General features: G+C 39.8%; 1 protein-coding gene across 1 annotated transcript in view; it reads left to right on the forward strand.

Moving 5' to 3' along the window:
- The window catches only part of ZNF451 (zinc finger protein 451), a 37,198-nt gene extending 24,705 nt beyond the window's left edge, over positions 1–12,493 (forward strand). The window contains exons 12-15 of the mRNA XM_009999199.1: positions 747–933; positions 10,160–10,234; positions 10,431–10,450; positions 12,443–12,493. Of these exons, the coding sequence (XP_009997501.1) occupies positions 747–933; positions 10,160–10,234; positions 10,431–10,450; positions 12,443–12,493 (333 nt within the window). The remainder of the gene's footprint in view (positions 1–746; positions 934–10,159; positions 10,235–10,430; positions 10,451–12,442) is intronic.
- Positions 12,494–19,672: the final 7,179 nt, after the last annotated feature.

Raw genomic sequence — 19,672 nt, forward strand, 5'->3', positions numbered from 1 at the left:
CCCTCTTTCCCCCCCCCTCTTCCCCCCCCCTCTTTCCTTTGTTGTGGAGGGGAATGAGGCTAATTAGGGAATGAAGAATAAAATAACCACAATTCTTATAGTTTCTGTTTCAGAAAATAACTCCTTCAAGTAGGACAACTCTAGAGCCATCTTTAAGATGGAGTTGGATGGGTGCCATCTTTAAGATGGAGTTGGATGGGTGCCAGTTTTGGAGACCTTTTTGGGCTGACAAAGAGCAGTGCCTCGTTCTACAGACAAAAGGTTTTGGCTGGGTTGGAAGAGGTGCATTTGAAGGACAGAAATCTGGGATGCTATGGGCACTCATGTTCTTAGTACAGTGCTTTATCCGTTAAATAAAAGTACTCGATAATTTTACATGAAATAAGCATGTTTTGCAACTGTGTTTTTATGTTACATTACACTTTTTTATGAGTCTTAAAATGGTTTACACAGGTGACTTGTTTTATGTGGAGATAGTTCTGCAATGCTGCTTTTTAGGAATTTCTTCTGTGGTCCTCTGTCCTGTTCTGGTAGCCATTTTCCATATCTATTGTCATACAATAAATGCAGTGTCAAACTGTTGAAATAATACATTTCCTGGTGGTAAAATATGCATTGGACCACAAAAATGGAGGTAAGTTGCTGTAGAAGATGTTCCTATGAAGAGCTGTCTTACAGAAAGCTAGCTTAACCTCACGAGATTAAATTTTATCTCAGTTGAACACTTGTAATTTGTTTCCATACAGGCTGGTCGTCTGGATGAGCATCTGCCCAAACAAATTCCTTTTACTGTACTTTCTGGAGACAAAAGCTTCCTGGAACTGGAAAACCAATTTAAGATGACCCAGCGGTCAGTTCGCATCCTCAATCCTCACCACATGGATGGAGACATGATGTGTGCCTTGCTAAACAGCATTTCAGATGCCGCAAAAGGTAGAATGTAAACATTAAACACGGTCTTTCCAGTAAACTGATAAGTTCTCTGCAATAAAAGAACTGAACACTTGTGCTGGTAATACAAGCTGTTGCTTGATGCTTCTTGTATTGTATTTGTTTTTCAATTAAATATAGATCAGACATTTAGTTTGCTTGGGGCAAGCTTTGAGACCAGATGTAATTAAACATTTTTATTCAACGTAACAAACTCAGTCCTCCCTGTATTCTTGATTATAGCAGGAGACAGACTGTTGCTTTGATTAGAAAACTCCTTTCTAGTGAGAGGCTGTTCAGAGAACTCTTGTGTGTATTTGTTAATTTGTACTCATATCTGCTTTGCTTGCTTGGTTCTGAGTCTGAAACAAACATGACCCTGCTAAAACATCCTTATTTCTCAAAATATCTCTGTTTATTTTAACTTGCTCCTCCTGGTCATTTCCAGACACTTGATGCATGTCTTTGCTGCCACGTGACTTATATCTGTTTGGAGGAAAAATACCAATGAAAGTTTTTAGGTTCTCTGAAATGCCATATGATTACTCTTTTTATATAGAATAATCAGAGGTTTGAGCCAGCTCATTTTCGTGTGAAGGATACCAGAGGTGAGCTGTGTTCTAAAACTTCTATGTATTTTAAAATATCTTGAAGTTTTCCTAGAAGACCATACATTTCTCCATAGATACATTATTGCTTTTCCTGACTGCTTCTTGTGGGTTTGAGGGCTTGTAAATTGAGTGCCTGTTACAGTAAGTTGTTTGTGAATTAGCCATAAACTGTTTTCAGAAAAATATATTGGACTGAATGGTGAATTGGCATTGATCAATTAAAGGCAAAAAGAAAGACAGGAAAATTAAATGGTTTCCTGAGAAAATTGTCAGTGGTGAGCTGAAACTGATGTATGTGCTTCTGATACAGAGGAGGTGCTTATAGAGTTTTCTGGCCATGCCAGGCATTTACTGATCTAGATTTTTCAGCTGGGTTATGGAGATGTTATTTCCAGCCAGAAGCAGCCATACCAATAAAATTTCTTGGCATAGTTAATTACAGAACTGTCACTTTCACTAGTGCAGTTAATTTTGCTTGAGGGGGAATCTGCATTTTCTCCACAGTTTACCATAAAGCTACACATTGAACCACTGCATTCCCACAATGTTTTTTTTGTAGAGTGTATTGAAATTCCTAGACTGATAGATGTCTTCTAATGTAATTTTAGCTATAACTGACTATTAATGTTGGAGGATATTTCTGCTTGGGAGCTTTGCATATTTTTGGGAGGCAGAGTTAGAAGAGAGCTGTAACTTGCAAGCAATCAATTTAAGTAAAATTACCTCTAAGTAGCTTTAACTATGAGACAGTGAGGAAAGAGGAATGACTGTTTGCTAGGTAAGGGCACTGTAGCTCCCTGCCTGGGTAGTTTTGCTAGTGTAGGTGTACTCACTAGGGTGTACTGGCTCAGAAGTGATGACTTTAATCTGACTGTTTTCTGTGTATAAATTATAGTCCAGTATGTTTGTTTATATTGCTCTTGGTCTCAGAAGTTTCCTCATCTAACCCTTCTTTCAATGTCCTTTACTATGTGAATATTTACTTTACTCTTATGGTGATAGGCACTATTGAGAGGCACCAAACCTGAACTTGGTGGCTGGCTGGTCGATGTGCATCCCACTTAAGTTATGCATGTGAAAATTATTAACAATAATAATTTGAGCAGGAAAGTGATGGAATCTCGTGTGACTCCTTTGACTGTCAAGCTTGTAAGGAACAGAATTGTCTTGAGCCATCCTTGGTCCCTTTCTCCAGTCACTGTCAGCAGGGAGGACGCAGATGGTGAGAAATGCCTTTGTCTCCTGTCCTGTATTAAAACAGGACATTGGAAAATTCAGTTTTGATAATAGGCTTATGTTTGTTGCACTGTAGGATGATGTAATTATCAAGAGTTGTTGTTTTGTTTTTTGGGTTTTTTTAAGGTAAAGCAGCTGCAAAATACATGCCTCACTGTGTCTCTTTGCAGGATCAGCAGGGATTTGCAAGTCTCAGTGTGGCAAGACCAGTGTTGAAGGGCTGAGATGGAAAGTCATGCATCATAGGCTGGTATAACCTGTTGTCCTGTTAAAGAAATGCAGCTGAATATAAGGAAATGTAAACAAGAATTGTTTGCTTAGTGACTTTTTCAAGCCTATGGCTATTATTCTGAAGGGAGAAATAAGTTTAAAAGTTACCACAGAGAATTGCACTGAAAAATATGACAGCTGTTGTATTGGGTGAACTTCATAATGAAAAAGCTATTTCCCTGAATTGTCATCACAGAGCTAGCAGTAGTGTGTGAGCAGCTGGACTGTGTTTGGATTGTGACAGTCTCTGACAGTTGCACCTTTTGAATCATTTTACAATGTCAGCAGAAGTGCTGTGGGAACTATCGTACACACATTAATTTTAAAATAAATAAATACAAATAAAAGCTCCTGCATGTGTGGTAATAGGATACCAACTCTATGTTACCTTAGGAGACCATTGGTTGTAGTGGGAGCATGAATTTCCTTTGAGGTGTGGAAAAAGTAGGCAAGATGTTTATTTGCATATGTTCTTTTCTGCTGCTAAAGCTGAGTGGACAAATACAGAAGGGTTTTTTGCCTTTTATGCTAAAGGCACAACACATGATGGGAGATTGATACGTGATAATGGAGTGTGGTTTGAGAAGGGTAGAAAAGTATTTTCAGTGTCTTCCTTTGTAATTCCTTTGCAAAGAAAAGTTTGTAACATGCAGAAAAAGACCATTATTCCCTTGTCTGACTTGAAACCTAGTCATGACAGTACTGCTACAGCTTATACTTTTTATGAGTGCTGGACTATGTTGAGGGCAAAGCTGATGATAGGTCTTCATACATACCCAGCCTGACACTGACAGGAGTGCCACAACTTCTTGGTTGAGAAAAATTATTTTAGTGCAAGTTGATGGCTTTATCTTAGCTGTATTTCTCACAGTCCTATTCAAATGAGATTGTTTATTGACTGAGCTCTTAATTAAAACAAACCTTTTTTAAAAAATAAGAGGAGCTTATTTTTTGAGTATTTCTTCTTTGTTTTAAAGAGCCAGGCTGTCTCATGAAACTGTCAAAATCAATGGTGCAGTGATATACTGTCTGCCAGATAGCTACTGCAGGTCTTTCACTGACCCATAAAGTTCTCTACTGTGCTCAAGTGGAGTTGTCAGCTTGCATCTTCACTCTGCTACTACTGCCTAAAGTGTTTAAATACTACTGAATGTGGTTTCTATGAGAGTTTGTATTTGGAAGAACAGCATTTCAGTTCATTTTGATGAATACTTCTAAGCTTTTTACCTCACACTTCCCAAAAAAACTTTTGGTGTACATACAGCCAACAAAATAATTTGAGTTAGGAATAAATTTACAGAAAACATTGAAAATAATTGCTTGCCTTTTCAGTGTTCATGTTTTTGTGGGTCTTGAGGTCTGTTATGAATATTGCATCTGACCCCAGTCTCTGCTTTTTCCAAACCTTCAGTTAACACAGACTACAAATTACTAAAGACAGGTCACAGCCTCCAGCCCCCACTGTCCAAAGAGAAGGAGTGTGAAGGGCATGAGCATCTCCAGTGTGGTGCACCATGAATGGATGATAGTTATTCTAGTAAGCGTTTACACTGTCATTACAGTGGCCACAGCCTGTTGCAGTAGGAAGTTATAAGAAGGTCACCCTTGAGTTATAACCTCGTGTTTAGCTACAACAGTAAGTTACTGTTGCCTTTGGTAAGTCAGTGGCATCTCTTGTGTGCATCTTGAAATAAATGTATATGGCCTAGGGAGAAAGCAGTGTACTGTCTTGAGATAATAAGTCTGAATAAGAATTTTAGCCAAGTGGATGAACTGGGAAGACCTCACCACTTGGATCATACAAAAAGAAAAAAAAATAAAATCGTCAAGGCTTAATTTAATCTGGCTGTGAATTTTAGGGAGGTGTCTGAGGTGAAGATTAAATGGAAGTCTGAGTGACCATTATGGTATTGGCCACAGCTTTCAAAAAGGGCAGTCCGAGGAGGGTGAGGGATTGAGAGGTTTGTTTTTAGTCATGCTACACTTGAATGAACAGATGAATTAGCATTTGTAGGGAGACATACATAGAGTGAAGCTTCAGTGTGCATGGAGGAAGAGAGGTCTTGTGTATTTGTGAACCTTCAGCAGGGAGTAGCTGTACTTGCATTTACAGAGGATGTTACCTTAATGAAGAAATGGGGAGAGTAAAGCAGTAAGTATTATGGAGAAGTATGTGAGGAGGATCCTTCAGGGACATACTGAAGAATGAATAAAGGAAGGGGTTCTGGAGCCGAGGAAGAATATTTTAAAGGCAGCATGATCACGCATACTGAACATGATTGCAAACAAAGGTAAGGGTGCAGTACTGATCTTAAGATTTTGGCTAAGTAGTTATTAGGATCCTGAATGAGGTAACTGCTGTAATAATGCTGTAAATAATGCTGTATTGAAGGTAAGGCAGCACTAAAACTTCACAGACATCCAACTGTAAAAGGAAAAGGGTCTTTGGCTGGAGATAAAGTGAAATAAGTGAGATATTAATATTAATGTTCATTGGGAGAGGAAAGAAGCAGATGAAATTAGTGAAAAGACCAAGAGAAGGAGCATTGAAGGAGAGAAATGGCAGTAGGTTGTGAGACTGTACAATGTGTGAAATAGTGAGGAGGTGCTTTAAGTTACGTGGAATGGGAGGAGGACTAAGGCCGGGGGAGGGAGTTCGAGTTTTTAGTGAGACAGAAACTGGTAAACCTGATGGAAATTATTGAGGGGATGGTGGTAACTAGCAAGATTGCAAGAGAAGGTCAGCTATATGGGGGGAATTCTGCTGAGCCGTATGGAGAATTCCAGATTCAATCCAGATTCAAGCTGTGGCGCTTTGATGTCAGGACAGTGGGTGGCGCTTGCATTCTCTGAAAGCTTACCAGTCTCTTCCCGGAACAGATGTCTGAGACACTCATGAAATGTAAAAAAATCACTAACTTTATAGGTGGTAGGAAATACAGTATTTCTGATATCTGAACTATATATTAATCTAGAATTTGCTTTCCTGTTTTTTTGGTCTTCAAGCAGGAATTGGGCAATACGTGAGGACAACAGTGAGCAGTAGGATTTCTTTGAGAGAATAGGTTTGGGTGGTCAGAGTTTCTTAGTTGCTGTTTATTTAACAAAATGTACTAGAGAAGAGGCCATATCTTAAGATTTCTTGGCTGAAGAACTGGGCAATTGATTTTCTTCTGACCCCAGAGGTGTTAGGAGCTACAGAATGTGCTAAGCATTTTAACAAGAGATACAGGACATGCCAGATTTCTCCACATTAAACATTTGTATTACTGTTCATCATCAGAAGATGCCAGCAGTACCGAGAGTATATACTGATGAAGTGTGGGCTGGATGAGCAAACTGAGAGGTGGATTGAAAACTGGCTAAATGGCCTGACCTGGAACATTGTGATCAGTGGCATGAAGTCCAGTTGGACACAGGTAGCCAGTGGTGTACCCCAAAGGTCAATACTGGGTCCAGTCCTCTGTAATATCTTAATTAGTGACATAGATGGTGGGGTAGTGTACTATCAGCAGGTTTGCTGATGACTCAGACTTGGAAATGGCAGCTAACATACCAGAGGATCGTGCTGCCATCGAGAGGAGCCTTGACAGGAGAGAAATGGAACCTCATGAAGTTCAACAAGGAGAACTGGGAAGTCCTGTACCTGGGAAGGAACAACCCCAAGCATTGATATATATAAGGACCAAGGGTCAAACAGCTGGAAAACAGCTTTGCAGAAAAGGACTTGGGGTCCTGGTGGACACCAAGTTGACTATGAGCTGATAATGTGCTTTCATCGAGAACAAGGCCAAGGATGGCCTGGGCTGCCTTATGAGGACTGTTGTTGACAGGTTGAGGGAGATGGTTTTATTTTACTCAGCACTGGTAAGGCCATAACTGTCAAGTTCTGAGCTCACCAGTACAGTATACTTCCAGTAATAATCAAAAGCTGTATGGACGTAGTCCTGGGCAGCCAACTCTAGGTGATCCTGCTTGAACAGGGGGACTGGACAAGGTGACCTCCAGAGGTCCTTTCCAATCTCAGCAATTCTGTGGTATTTGCATAGAGTATACTCTTAACTGGAATTCAAGATCTTCTTGAGAGCAGAGCTCAGTCACAGGGTACAGACACACTATGGGCAACATTTGATCAAGCACAATGACAATCACATGTGGAAAAGCAGCCTGGTCTCTTCTGACTTGAAAATGTATCTGTTCGATCATTTGGCATTTCCTTCTCTTTAGTTGACAGGGGATGAGTACCACCCTAACAGTTATTGCTGTCTAGCCCCTAAATGAAGCTGAATTCCTGCCCCTACCCCTTCAGTTGTTGAAGCATTTCTGCCTAGGATTTTTGCCTGCAGATTACTTTTCTTTTGGCTGTTACAGACTTATTCCTGATTACCATAGAGACACATCAGAATATCTTAAAATTCTCAGTTATACTTCTTTTGCACCTTTAGCCTTTGCTAAAGGACAGCTAATAACCATGATTTTTGGTTTTGCATAAGGGAAGTCTCAGTATAATTTGAGATACTAACAAGTCTTTGTGTGAAAACCTCCCAAATAACATTTGGCTCTTTGCTAACCTCTTACTGCGTTAACTTGCACCAGCTCGAAGATGGCAAATAATTCAGCAACTGCCTTTCTGGGAAGCTGTATGTATGTTAATACAGTTAGGTGGAGAGGAGAGAAGTCTTGCAAATAATGAGCAGTGATGGCAAAATGTAGACTTTTAATACGGTACTTAACCACATTTGACCCTGAGCTGAATTTTTCCCCCCCTCTCAAACTAGTAAGATCATAATTGCTAATTGTTTCCAGGTTTTATAGTTTCTGGCAGTGGAATGGTGCTTCTTCAACTCTGCTTTAAGCAAACCTGTTCACTGTGATGTTACATCTATGAAGTAGTATTTAGATGTTGTATATGAAGTGCAGTGATAAATCATGGGGCATCAAGCATAATATTCAAATGCTTTGCATGCCAGTTTGCATATACCTCTGTTCCTATATGAATGTGTACCCTGTGTTATTACAGTGGTTTAATTAAGATGGTGTGACTAACAAAATGTTTCAGCAAGATGAGATGCATTAATGCATAGGATGAATCCTAAACTTTTTCTTAACTAAAATAATAATTCTATCTACAAATCCTCTTTTAGCAGTCCTAACTGTCCTAATTGACAGTGAAGTCAGCTGCTGATCTGCTGTATGCTGAAAAACTACTGTCAAGTTAGCCTGTTGCCTGGGTCAGGAGAGCCAGGAGTAAGCAGGAAAGTGCTGTCCTCTTAAGAGCATGTCAGGGGGTTGCCATCATGGCTTCTTCTGTGGTAAATGCTAACTGACTCTATAACCAGCTCCAGGAAACTTTCCGTCTTTAGATCCTATCTGAAAGAAACTGCTGAATTTCTGAGTACTCTCAGTGCTGCTATTTAACTATCTATGCAAGATGCCATTCAGAAGAACAACTGAACTGCCTTTCCTATTTCTTAATATCTTCTGTCACGTTGCCTAAAAAACCCCCACAAATTTTGAGGAAAGTGCTCTTAATAAAGTTTTGTTTGAAACAGAAGCGAACCAGACACTCAGTTTTACTATTCCTTACTGCTCTCAAAATCTCAATGCTTCCATTTTTCTTTCTCCAACAATTAGTTAGGGAGTGACTATTTCAACTGTTACACCTCTAACAGGTACAACACTTTTTAGAGCAGTTTGAAGTGATCTTCCAGGCTAGAAGATTAAAAGGTGATTAATAAGGAGGAAGGCACTTGTGCCAAGCCTTTTCTTTGTACTTTTTCCTCCCTTTAATAAGTGATTGTAATTACATTTGTTTGGATTGTGTGGATTTTTCTTTCTTTTGCTTTGTTTGCTTTGGAAGATGATTTTAAAAAATAGTATCTCTTCTGCCCAGAGGTAATAGGCAGCTCCAAAAAGGATTCCCAGTCAGTCTGCCAAGTGACTGGAGAAAGACCTTTTTAACTGCAGCTTTAACAGCTATTTCTGCCATTTTTGTGGGCTCCTCATCTCTGTTTGATAACAGCTGTTTGTATTCCTGATATTAGGAAAACAAGGTATATGTGTCAGAGGTTTGAAAACAAAATTTATAAAGTGTATCTGTCTCTTTGAAAACCTAGTTGGGCTGATTTAAAATGTCAGAAGTCACACATATTAGATGTGGACATAATATGGGTATATTAGATGTCCATATTGGAAGGTTCTTTTCCAGCGAACATAATCAGAAGTACATTGGTGTACTAATAAATGTGACTGTAAGGGAAATGCTTCTGTTGATACGATTGTAGGAGACCTAGTTGATTGTGAATATTTTAAACCTCATTACAGAGACCATCTCTGAAAATAGCAATAGCCTGTAGCAGGAGAGTGAGTGCATTATGTGATTGGCTCATTGACTTGTTTATTTTTTAACCTGCAGTTTACTGAGACTGTTTACAACAAATGGAAGTAAAAAACAAACCACCTTAGGTAGACCAATCCATACTAGGCACTTGAAAATTGGGCTGATACTCTGTAGCTGAAAACCAGCCTCACAAGGAGTATTATTTAGAAAGGAAAGGTGGTAGAGGCTTGACTTGGCTTGGTTATGATGAGTTAACAGATTAAGCAAATCTTTTTTTTTTTCTTCTGTGATATTTGAACTGTATCTGCTGAATTGCACTGCAGAATTGAGATCTAGCACTCTGCTGCTCAAGTGGAGTGTTTAGACAACAAAATACAACTAAGACCATGATAGCACTTTTTCCCATGTTTAAATCCTTGATACATTTTGTAGAAAGTAATGTCTTTCTTTTTAATTTATTTTTTAATAACTGAGTGTTGCAAAAAAAGCAAAAGCTTCTAGAGATCTTATTTCTTGTTACCACTTTAAAATAATAAAAAATTGAAGCAGTCTGCCTTCACATTTTGGTGAGAATGGAAAGAAGGTAGCTGAAAAATAACTCTTGAGTTTCTGTCTTAAACTATAACACATTTTTATCTTGACTTTTCAGATCATAACAAGTGTATTTCTTCAAATCCAACCTGCATTGTTTCACAGTAAGAAATGCAAGAAGGGACTGTTAAGGGTTTTATTAGAATCAATGTGTAATTTATCTTTCATTTGTGCATTTAAGGTTCAGATAGCGAAGAGGATGAAGATCTCAAAATAACAGTGAAGAAGAGCTTAGAAGAAGCAAAGAAACAGGAAGGTCTGTTCATTTTTATTTTTCTGTCTTCAGGAGTGCTATTAATTATGGAAGGTACAGAAACTAAACTTTAAATCAGTGTTATGGCAGGTGACCTCTCAGGAATAGTCTCTAAAATATGCTGGGCAATCTTGAGTAGGTAAGAACACTGTGAGTTATAAAGAAAAAATAATTCCCTAACCAGAAAGTGTGTCACCAGACTTAAAATGTATTCTACTGGTGCACCACAGGTTATTGTGCAATTGAAACTTGACTGAGCTCACTTTGTACCAGTTTAATATGACGGCGTTGATTCCGAGTAGGAATACTGATCAAATAGTTGAACTTCTGAATAAATAGTTCAAAGTTAGGTATTAAATCTCAACAAAGCACTCTGGTCTCCTAAAGGAGCTGTAAATTTATGCGCAAGTTTGAATCAGCAGGTCAGCTGTCTACTCACATCATATCTTACCTTATTGAAATTGTTTTCATCCATTTGCTGTTGTGTTTGGGTTGTGGTGCTTATATAATGTAGTCATGCTCTTTGAAAATAATGTATTGTTTAATGGCTTAACTCTGCCCTTCTACCTGATGGAAATTTAAATGAGCTAAAAAAAAAATAATAATTTGTATAAGGTCAGTGATAAAACTGATTGCTCTGGCCCAGGGGGAGGTTGGACTTGATCTCCAGAGATCCTTTCCAATTCCTACCATTCTGTGATAACTGAATTTTATATTCCCAGAATTTACTGAGTTTCAAGTTTACCACCTGTTACAAAATAGTGTTACTAAATGTCCAACATACTCATCTACAGTATTGAATGCCACGCTCAGGTCCTCCTGGCACTGGGTATTGCCAGCAGGGATAGCAGAGGCATTTGGTGCCCACAGTAGGTCTCAGTGCTGATGCTGCAGTGCTTGAAGCCATCAGACCTTAGGAAGCAGCCTGCCTTCAGCTCTGTTCACTGCTGCCTGTGTGGTTAATGGCAGCCCCAGCATGGGGTAAGAGGGAGTGAGGAGGCAAGATCAACCCTAGAAAGGGGTAAAAAGGAAAAATCACCAGCAACTGCTGGAAGAGGAGAAAGCAATAAGCAAGTGTAGGAGGCAGAAAAAGCTGCTTCAGCAGCCCCAGAGAATGGAGGACAATCCAGGTATCACTGTGGAGCAAACTGTATTAGCAACAGAGTCAGAGTTTGGAGCTTATTCCTGATTCTTGCACATGCTTTTATTGCAGGCAGTTGTTTTCAAATGGCTTTCTGCTTTATTTTGGTTTCAAAATTTATTTTTTTGCTTCTGTGACCGCATAATGTTTTCCTTTCAGAAATTAACCTCTTTATCAGCAGTATCAGGTTTTGCAAGAAAACCCAGTTGAATGAATATGGCTCTGCTGACATGAGAGAGTATTCATTGATGCTATTTCTCTTCCAGATCTAGGCCTTGCATAAAACAGCCCAGCAATAATTAAAGTTTTACAATCTGTTATGTTAATGTATATAATTATTCTGTTTCCTTTGTCATAAGGAGAGACAGCTTTTGTAATAGGATGTGCTTGTGTCCTGAAGATGATGATGCATAATACAAGAATGACAGTCTGTCTGAAAGCTGCTTTGATTTTTCCAATTATATCACTGTTACTAATATTTGTTGTACATATAAACCTTGTCTTACTTTTAATTCACTAACACCAAATAATTAGTGCCCAAACCAACCCTGATCTAGACTATTCTTACTTTTGATGTGACTTTTTCTTTACTTAGGTCTGGCCTTCCTAATAAGAATGACAATACTGGTGCCAAGTTAGAATGTACTTAAGGGAGTATCTATTGACAAGGAAATTGAATTAAAATACTGAAACCTCTCTACTAGTTTTGTGCATCTGTCTTTTTTTTAGTACTATATTATTTTTCTTGGTGCATACATATGCGTTCTAATCTTGATATTGTTTTGACCAGTAAGTGTATAGGTGCTAATCTGTGGGCTTCCCCTAGTAAATAGAGTGAAAGATTGTAGACATTTTTCCTATATTTTTAAATGTTGAAAAGAGAGCATAAGACAGCAGGAGGAGAAATATTTCATTCTATTTCTTTACTGGTATTTTTTGCAGTCTACTGGCATTGCCCACAGAAGTAACTTGTTGTTTTATGTAATGATATTAATATAGTTGTATTTATGACTAGTTATCAACCGTAGTTTCTTATAATAATCGGGGTGGTTTTTTTAATTTATACAGAGCAAGATGCAGAATTGGAAGAAGCTATCAAGAGAAGCCTTGAGGAAATGTAAATGAAGATACTTCAGTGCACTAACACGCTGTAATCAGAGCTGCTCACAAAAATGGAAGCTTGTTGATCTATTTGCAAGGGTTGAGCAATACCACTTCAAAAACACATCTGTATTTTGAATTGCTAGATTTATAACCTGATGTCCTCTGTTGTGCTGGTTAACAGCTAGAGTTTATGGCTATCCCCTGCAATATATTGTGTATGATCAAAATACATTTTTTAGCCTTTGTGTATTCTGTTTCTAATGGGTGATGACTAAGTCTGTCTTTCCAGTCTAGCTGTATAAGTTGTTGCCTAATCAGTAGGCTGGTCTTACTAGATATTTTGGGGTTTAAGTTGTTGTTTGTTTTTTTTTTAAATTGGTTCTTGTATTTAATTTTTCTGTCACAAAATGTCATTGTCTTTATGTACTTTTTTGTATGGTCTTTGCAAGAGATAAAAATAGTAAACTGCAGTTAGCTCAGATTTGCCTAGCTAATCTTGTTATAAAGAGAAGCTTAGGTCCTGGGTTTATAAATTAAACATAAAGCCTAACTCTTGCCTGTGGTCAGTCTCACCTCAGGCCATAGTTTTGTCTGTGTATGTTACAAATGTCAGAATCAGGACCACAAGCTGTAGTTGGTTTGTTAGCTTTATTTTTATAAACGTGTATATTTTTTCCATAGTAGCATGGTAGAGTGTTGGATGTGATGGCTTAAAATTTAGCAGGTTCAGTTCCTCTCCCTTATCTGAGGCTGGAACAACTTCTTAAGGGAACAGAAGCTAAATAAACGTTCTAGTTCCGGTTTGGAATAGATGTGAGAATTTAAGTTGTGTTATTCCTATATACCATTGTCTTTGCTATCCTCTGTTCATGAAGAGGTAGCCTAGGATAAATGAATGTAAATGTGTGAATTTTTGTACTGTCCTTATTTTAAGGTGAGCAATTATTTCTGTGTTTAAAACTGTCTATCCCACCTTTTCCAGTTTCCTTCATTTACAAATACCTATGCAAGCTGTCCAGCTTTACCAGCCTGTTATACTTCAGTTAATGATTGCTGTCAGTCATTAAGAAATCTAAATGTAATAAAATGTTGGCTTAATTTTTTTAATTACTATTCATTAGTTTGTGAGTTTGATTCTAACTGCTGTAAATAAAAAAATTATTATGCAAAAAAGTATTTGTGGAGAGCAGGACAAGGGCAAGACTAGGTTTTTCTCACTCTTTGATTCCAGAAAGTCAGAATAACTACAGCTGTGTGTCATCATGGTTAGAAAAGATGGGAAACTGGCACTTCTTTCCAATCAAGATCCTGATATAATTGCTATCTCTTAAACAAATAGAATCAATGAAGAATCTAGTGAATTACAGCAGTGCTCATTAGCAATCATAGAACCTGGAGAAACTGTTCAAACACCAGAATATAGTTTGAACACTTCTGGTGCATTTGCCTCTGACACCCAAGTGTTAGAGTGAGCAGGACTTGGTGAATGTTTTTCCCTTGTGCCTGCTGCTTGCTTTCCCACTGCACTCTCTGCATATATCTCACCCTTGTTCAAATCTGGGTGTGTAGTTCACAGTGTTGCTGAGAAAGACATGTTCTGGAAGATTTTGAGTTGCCTTTAAATACTGATACAGCTAAATCAGTTCCAGAATTTTTCACACCAAGTCCTTCTAATAAAGGGTAGAAATGAGAGAGAACAATTCTCATCCTTAAAAGCATCACAGTCTTTGGGCAGTTTGTGGGGCTTTTTCAGTGCAGACCCTAAAGTTAGAAATTACTTTCACATGAAAAAAATATTTCAGCTTCAGAAAGCTATTTGCTTGGCTCGACAAGTGTTTAAAACCTGGGTAAGACGGTCTCGTCCAGAGTCTGCTATGTTAGCTTTTGTTAATTTGCATTATTCCTCCCTTTATTCTCTCATAAAGTTTGCTTGTATCTGATGGGCTATGACTTAATTGGTTCCATAAAAAAAAAAAAAAGCCATGTGTGCACACATTCTCTATACTTGGAGCTCCAATACCACTGGTGCTATGGCTTTCATGAAACAGCTAAATAGAGGTCTAGTCTCTGTATTTTTTTTATGTTAGAAGTTGTCTCCAGAATTACTATCTTTAAAGTTGTCCTCATTTTCTTTGGTCTCTTATAGATTCCCGTAACGGACATTTTTCTTTGCAGAGTTTTCTGCCGTCACAGGCTTGTGATACTTCTGTTGTCAGCAGCACAGAGAAATTTGATTCTTAAAACACTGCGTGTACAGGCGTATGACTGGTTACTCATGAACATTTTGTAGTACTGCGCCTTGTTCTTCAGCTGGAAAAAGGTGTCTTGTAAATGGTTGTGTTTTAGAATGTAATGTTTCTGGCTGGAAAGTCTTGTTTAACTGGCTGAAATTTTTGAGGTTTGCCCTGCATATGCTGAGAGGTTTGTCAGTATATACAAGCATAACTCGTCTATTAAAAAGAGCTCACCCAGCATCCTTTATGGACTAGAAGTGATTTGCCCTGCCCTTTTTAAGAGGACTTGCTTTTGTGGTGATGTTTAAATTCACCCTTCAGTAATGTAATGCTGTGGTGCTTTTTCATATTTCTCTTCAATGAGGAAAAAGTCCAATCTCCATCTTGCTACCACCAAGTTCACTTTAAGGATGTTTAATTTCTTCATGGTTCATGCATAAGTTTTACAAAACTGACATTGTGACAAGTCAGGATTGCCTGAAGGCTCTTGTCTCTGGTGATTTGTATGCCATATTCTTTCATGTCAATCAAAATCCCTCTTTTGGTCATATTCAGAGACAAAAAGAGATGCCAAGTAAGTTAATGCAACTGTTTTGAAAGTTGACAGAGCACTAAAACACCACGCCTGCCCGATTGCTTCTGTAGTTTAATAAGATTTTTTTTAAAAATAATTTAAAAATAGTCATATTATCTTACTGTAAGCTACTTGCTTTGTGTATGTTTTTGGCTGGTGGGTTGATTTACTTAGTTCTTCAAGATACTCAGAAATGACCACTACTCTTCCTATAGTGGTCACAGAATGCAAACCTTTACCGAAACTTTACCAAATATGGTGAAGTTTATGGAGGCACGAAGTTACTCTGGCTTCTTTCTTAAAAGGAAAGTGTTCTATCATCTCTGTGTGCTGGCCCAGCAATGTTTACAATGACTGCTGTAAATTGGAAGGAGGTGAAGAGGATGGATGACGAATTGTTTCAAAATGAATTTAGAAAAATTGGCTGACATTAGCACACAGATACTTTGTGACAGTTGTTTTCCAGCTAAGTAGCTTTATTAAAGTCTACATCTGCATATTTCTTTGATCCTGCTATACCTCAAGTTTCCTGTAGAAATTCTTAATTCATGTGGTTTAGAGCTCAGTGGTAACAATCTGAGTCAAGTAACATGGTCCAAGCTGTTGTAAAAGTGGACGTAAACAAGTCAGAAAATTGGTGGCAAGTGGCAAATACGCAGCCGGCAGCTGCTCAGGCGGCAGATCGCTGCGTGTGTGGAAATTGTTCCTCTTCTAGATCTGTGCAAGTTCACTCTCACTGCAGTATCCTAATTCTGGCAGCCCTTTTGTTTGTTTTTTTGTTCAGACCTCTATCAGCAACTGTCCTAGTATCTGCAGCTGTACAGAATGCAGTGGCTCTTTTATTAGGCAGTTTTGCACTCCATGAGAATGAATTGCTGCATGCCCTGAAATGGTCGCATCGGCTCTTCAGATTGCTTCTCAGGTAAGGACTTCATTCAGACTTCTGACAGGCTTGGGACCTCAGGGCTTGCCTACACAGTGAAATGACTGAGACATGTGTAGGCAAACCCAGGGCTAGCTTTAATTAGCATTGGTAACAATAGCAGTAAAGACAGTTGTACAGGTTAAGCAGGTGCTAAGTGAAGGGGCAGCCTAGTGTGATGGCAGGTACCTGTTTTGATTGAAAACGTATCTTTAAAAAATCACATTAGCCCATCTTTGCTGCTATTGCGGTGCTGGGGAGACTGCAAGCTGGTTTTGGTTGGTTTGGTTTTCAAGCCGTGGTTGCATCCTTCTACTATGTATGGGAACTGTTGTGTTTCCGTAACACCTGCATATAAATAAGGTTCTTCAGATGAAGAATTGGGACTGGAAAATAATTGGCATGGCATTGCTTGGGTGTGGACTTTCTCTTTGATCCTATTCCATGACAGCTCATGTGTAAGTGTTCGAGTATGTGACAAGGTATGTATCAGGGTTTGGATTAAGGCAAAGTTAGAACTAAGGTGCTACTCAGCAGTGTGACAATTTGTAGTGCTTTTGGTGTAGGTATTTCCCTGGCTCTGGGACTTGAAATACATCAGACACCAAAACCTGGGAAATGTGTTGTTTCTGTTACAGGGGCCCTGTGTGTGTGAATGAGGCTCCTCTCTACGCTGCTCTGTTTTGCAAGTGGTACCCATTTTATACGATCCTTAGGATTTTTTGTTACTTTAAACAAGAGACAGCCAGTGGCTTCACTGCTGAGGTGGGAGTGCAGAGAGCAGCCATGAGGTACACACCCTCTCATGTTCTCACTGGTGCCCATACCCAGAGCAGGGTGGTGCAGTCCATCACATGCACACACCTGTGGAGAAGATGACAAGAGGACATATGCTTGGCAGCATCAGCAGTCCAGACCTGGCCATCACCATTATTCCCCACATACAGAGTCACAGAGTAGTTGAGGTTGGAAGGGACCTCTGAAGCTCACCTAGTCCACTCACCCAGCTAAAGCAAGATCACCTACAGTAGTGCACACAGAAACATGTCCATATGGGTTTTGAATGTCTCCAGAGAAAGAGACTCCACAACCTTTCTAGGCAGCCTGTTCCAGTGCACTGTTATTCTCACAGCAATGTTTAGCTTGAAGCTCCTATGTTCCAGCTTGTGCCCATTGCCCCTAGTCCTGTCATTGGATGCTGTGTAAAAGAGACTGGACCCATCCTCCTGACACCCACCTTTTAGCTATTTTAGACATTTATGAGATCCCCCTCAGTCCCTTCCAGGCTAAACAGACCAAACTCTCTCAGCCTTTCCTCATAGGGCTGATGCTCCATTCCCCTAATCATCTTTGTGGCCCTGTGCTGTACTATTTCCAGTAGTTCCTTATCCTTTATGAAATGAGGAGCCCAGAACTGGACACAGTATTCTAGATGTGGCCTCAGCAGGGCCTAGTAGAGGATAATGTCCTTTGACCCACTTCCCACACTCTTCTTCATGCACCCCAGGATGCCACCACAAGGAGGAAGATGAAATCTCGGTTTTGTTACAGGTGTGGGGGCTCTTCCTCTTCCCCTGTTGCCTTGTGGCCTTGAAGGCCCCAGTTCCTGCCTTTAGTGTCCCCAGATTTCTCCCCATTCAGCTGTGAGTCACCTCCCTTCCTCCAGAGAAGAGGCTCAAGTCTTTCCAGCCCTGTCATCTGTTATTTTGGAAAAGTGGTGACAACTGCACCTTTACCTACTTTGGCAAGAAATAGAGTGGACAGGGGACAATCTACCCTTCTGGAGAGCAGCAAAAGCTGAATTTCATGGTCCTTCCAAGTTTCTAAATGGGAAAACATCCCAGTTTCATTTCTGCTTTTTAAACCCAGCCTAATGATACTAAATAAATTGGCATAGGAAGAATATAAGGATCCTGGGGAAAAAAATAATAATTATTGCGAACTGTGTGTCATGGCTACAAATTGTTTCTGTTTGGGGTGGGAAGCAGTTTTAATTATCTGCTATAAAAACTGTGGAGAGATGGATGGAACAATTGTTCAAATGAAGTTATTTCCATGAGCTCACAGGCAACAAGCCTTACTTGTCCAACTATGTAAAATAAAGAAAACTCAGGCAATTAATTTAACAAGAACGCTTGGGACATGATATCATTCTGAATGGATGAGCCTGAGAAAACAGCTATTTTGGATCACAGCAGGATAAGCATACAAAACAGTATCCCTGTGCAACAAAATCTCTCTTTGCTGGGTGCCAAAAATTGGTTTGTTAGAGCCACGGGGTATTTTCCCAAACCTGGACTTTTGGAATAAGCACATTCCTTTTTAAATACTCACAGCAGTGTCAAGTAAAGCCTGTATGTGATGTGAATGGCTAGAACGAAAGCTGTCAGCAGGACCCTGAAGTGCAGGAGATGTCTTAGCAAGTCATTTGCTAAGTTGGTATGGTGGGCACTTGTGAGAGTAGGTACAGTCAAGTTAAATACAACCTCAGAATGAGTCATTACCAGCTGCTGATCTGCTACATTTGCTGCCATTAAATAAACAGACAACTTTTTAATTTGTATTTATTTATTTATTTATTAAATAAAAAGAGAACATGGAACAGTTTCCAGTAAGCTTTTTGGTGTTATCTTGGACAATAAGGGCTCATAGAATGGCTTCTCTTCTGCAGGTAGTCAGGGGGCTCTCAGAGTTGGCATCAGAAAGATGTGCTGTTGGGGGCAGTATCTCAAGTATCTTGTTTTCGGCTCCCCTGTTCAGGTTGTGCTTTCAGGAAGGGCTGCCTCTGGTTTACTTTTCTCCAACTTTTCTCTTCCCTCAAACAGGCTTCTGGATTTTTTAAGCATTTCTTGTTTTCCTTCTCCTATTTCTTGTGTTTTCAGGTGTTTCAGCTGTGTTGCTCACTTTTTAAACAGCTTTAATGTAAAAACAAGTTGGGTGGTGGGAGTTTTCTTCCCTTCTTTAATGAAAGAGCAAATCAGTCAACCAACCATATGGAACAGTTCTGGAAGGCAAATCCTCATGCTAACAGCTACCAATTTACATGAAGTTAATGCAGATATTGAAAACCTAGTCACTCCTCCCTTAGCTTCTGGTTTAGCAAGAGAGAGAGTTCATGCAGCTTTCGGCTGCTCTAGGTTCCACTCCTGCTGTCACGAAGGGGCCTGGGGATAGAAGCAGGGGCAGGTCGGGGTCTCTCTGTGCCCCAGAAAGCTCCCAGGGGGATGCAGAGGTGCGGCAGGGCTGCCCTGCCCAGCGTGCGCGGCGACAGGGCATCGCTCGGGCACCTGCGCGGGGCAGGAGGGCTCGGTGACAGCAGGAAACAAGTGTCTCCCAGGGGGTCCAACGCGCCCTTGTCACCCGCACCCCCGGCTCGCCGAGGAGCCCAGCCTGGCACCGTTCCCGTTTCCGCTGCCAGGGCAGCGGTGGGTGCTGCTGCGGGGGGCTGTCCCGCAGCCGGGGGCAG

This window comes from Chaetura pelagica, unplaced genomic scaffold, assembly GCF_000747805.2.
Source record: "Chaetura pelagica isolate M959 unplaced genomic scaffold, ChaPel_1.0 scaffold90, whole genome shotgun sequence".
NCBI classification, from domain to species: Eukaryota; Metazoa; Chordata; class Aves; order Apodiformes; family Apodidae; genus Chaetura; species Chaetura pelagica.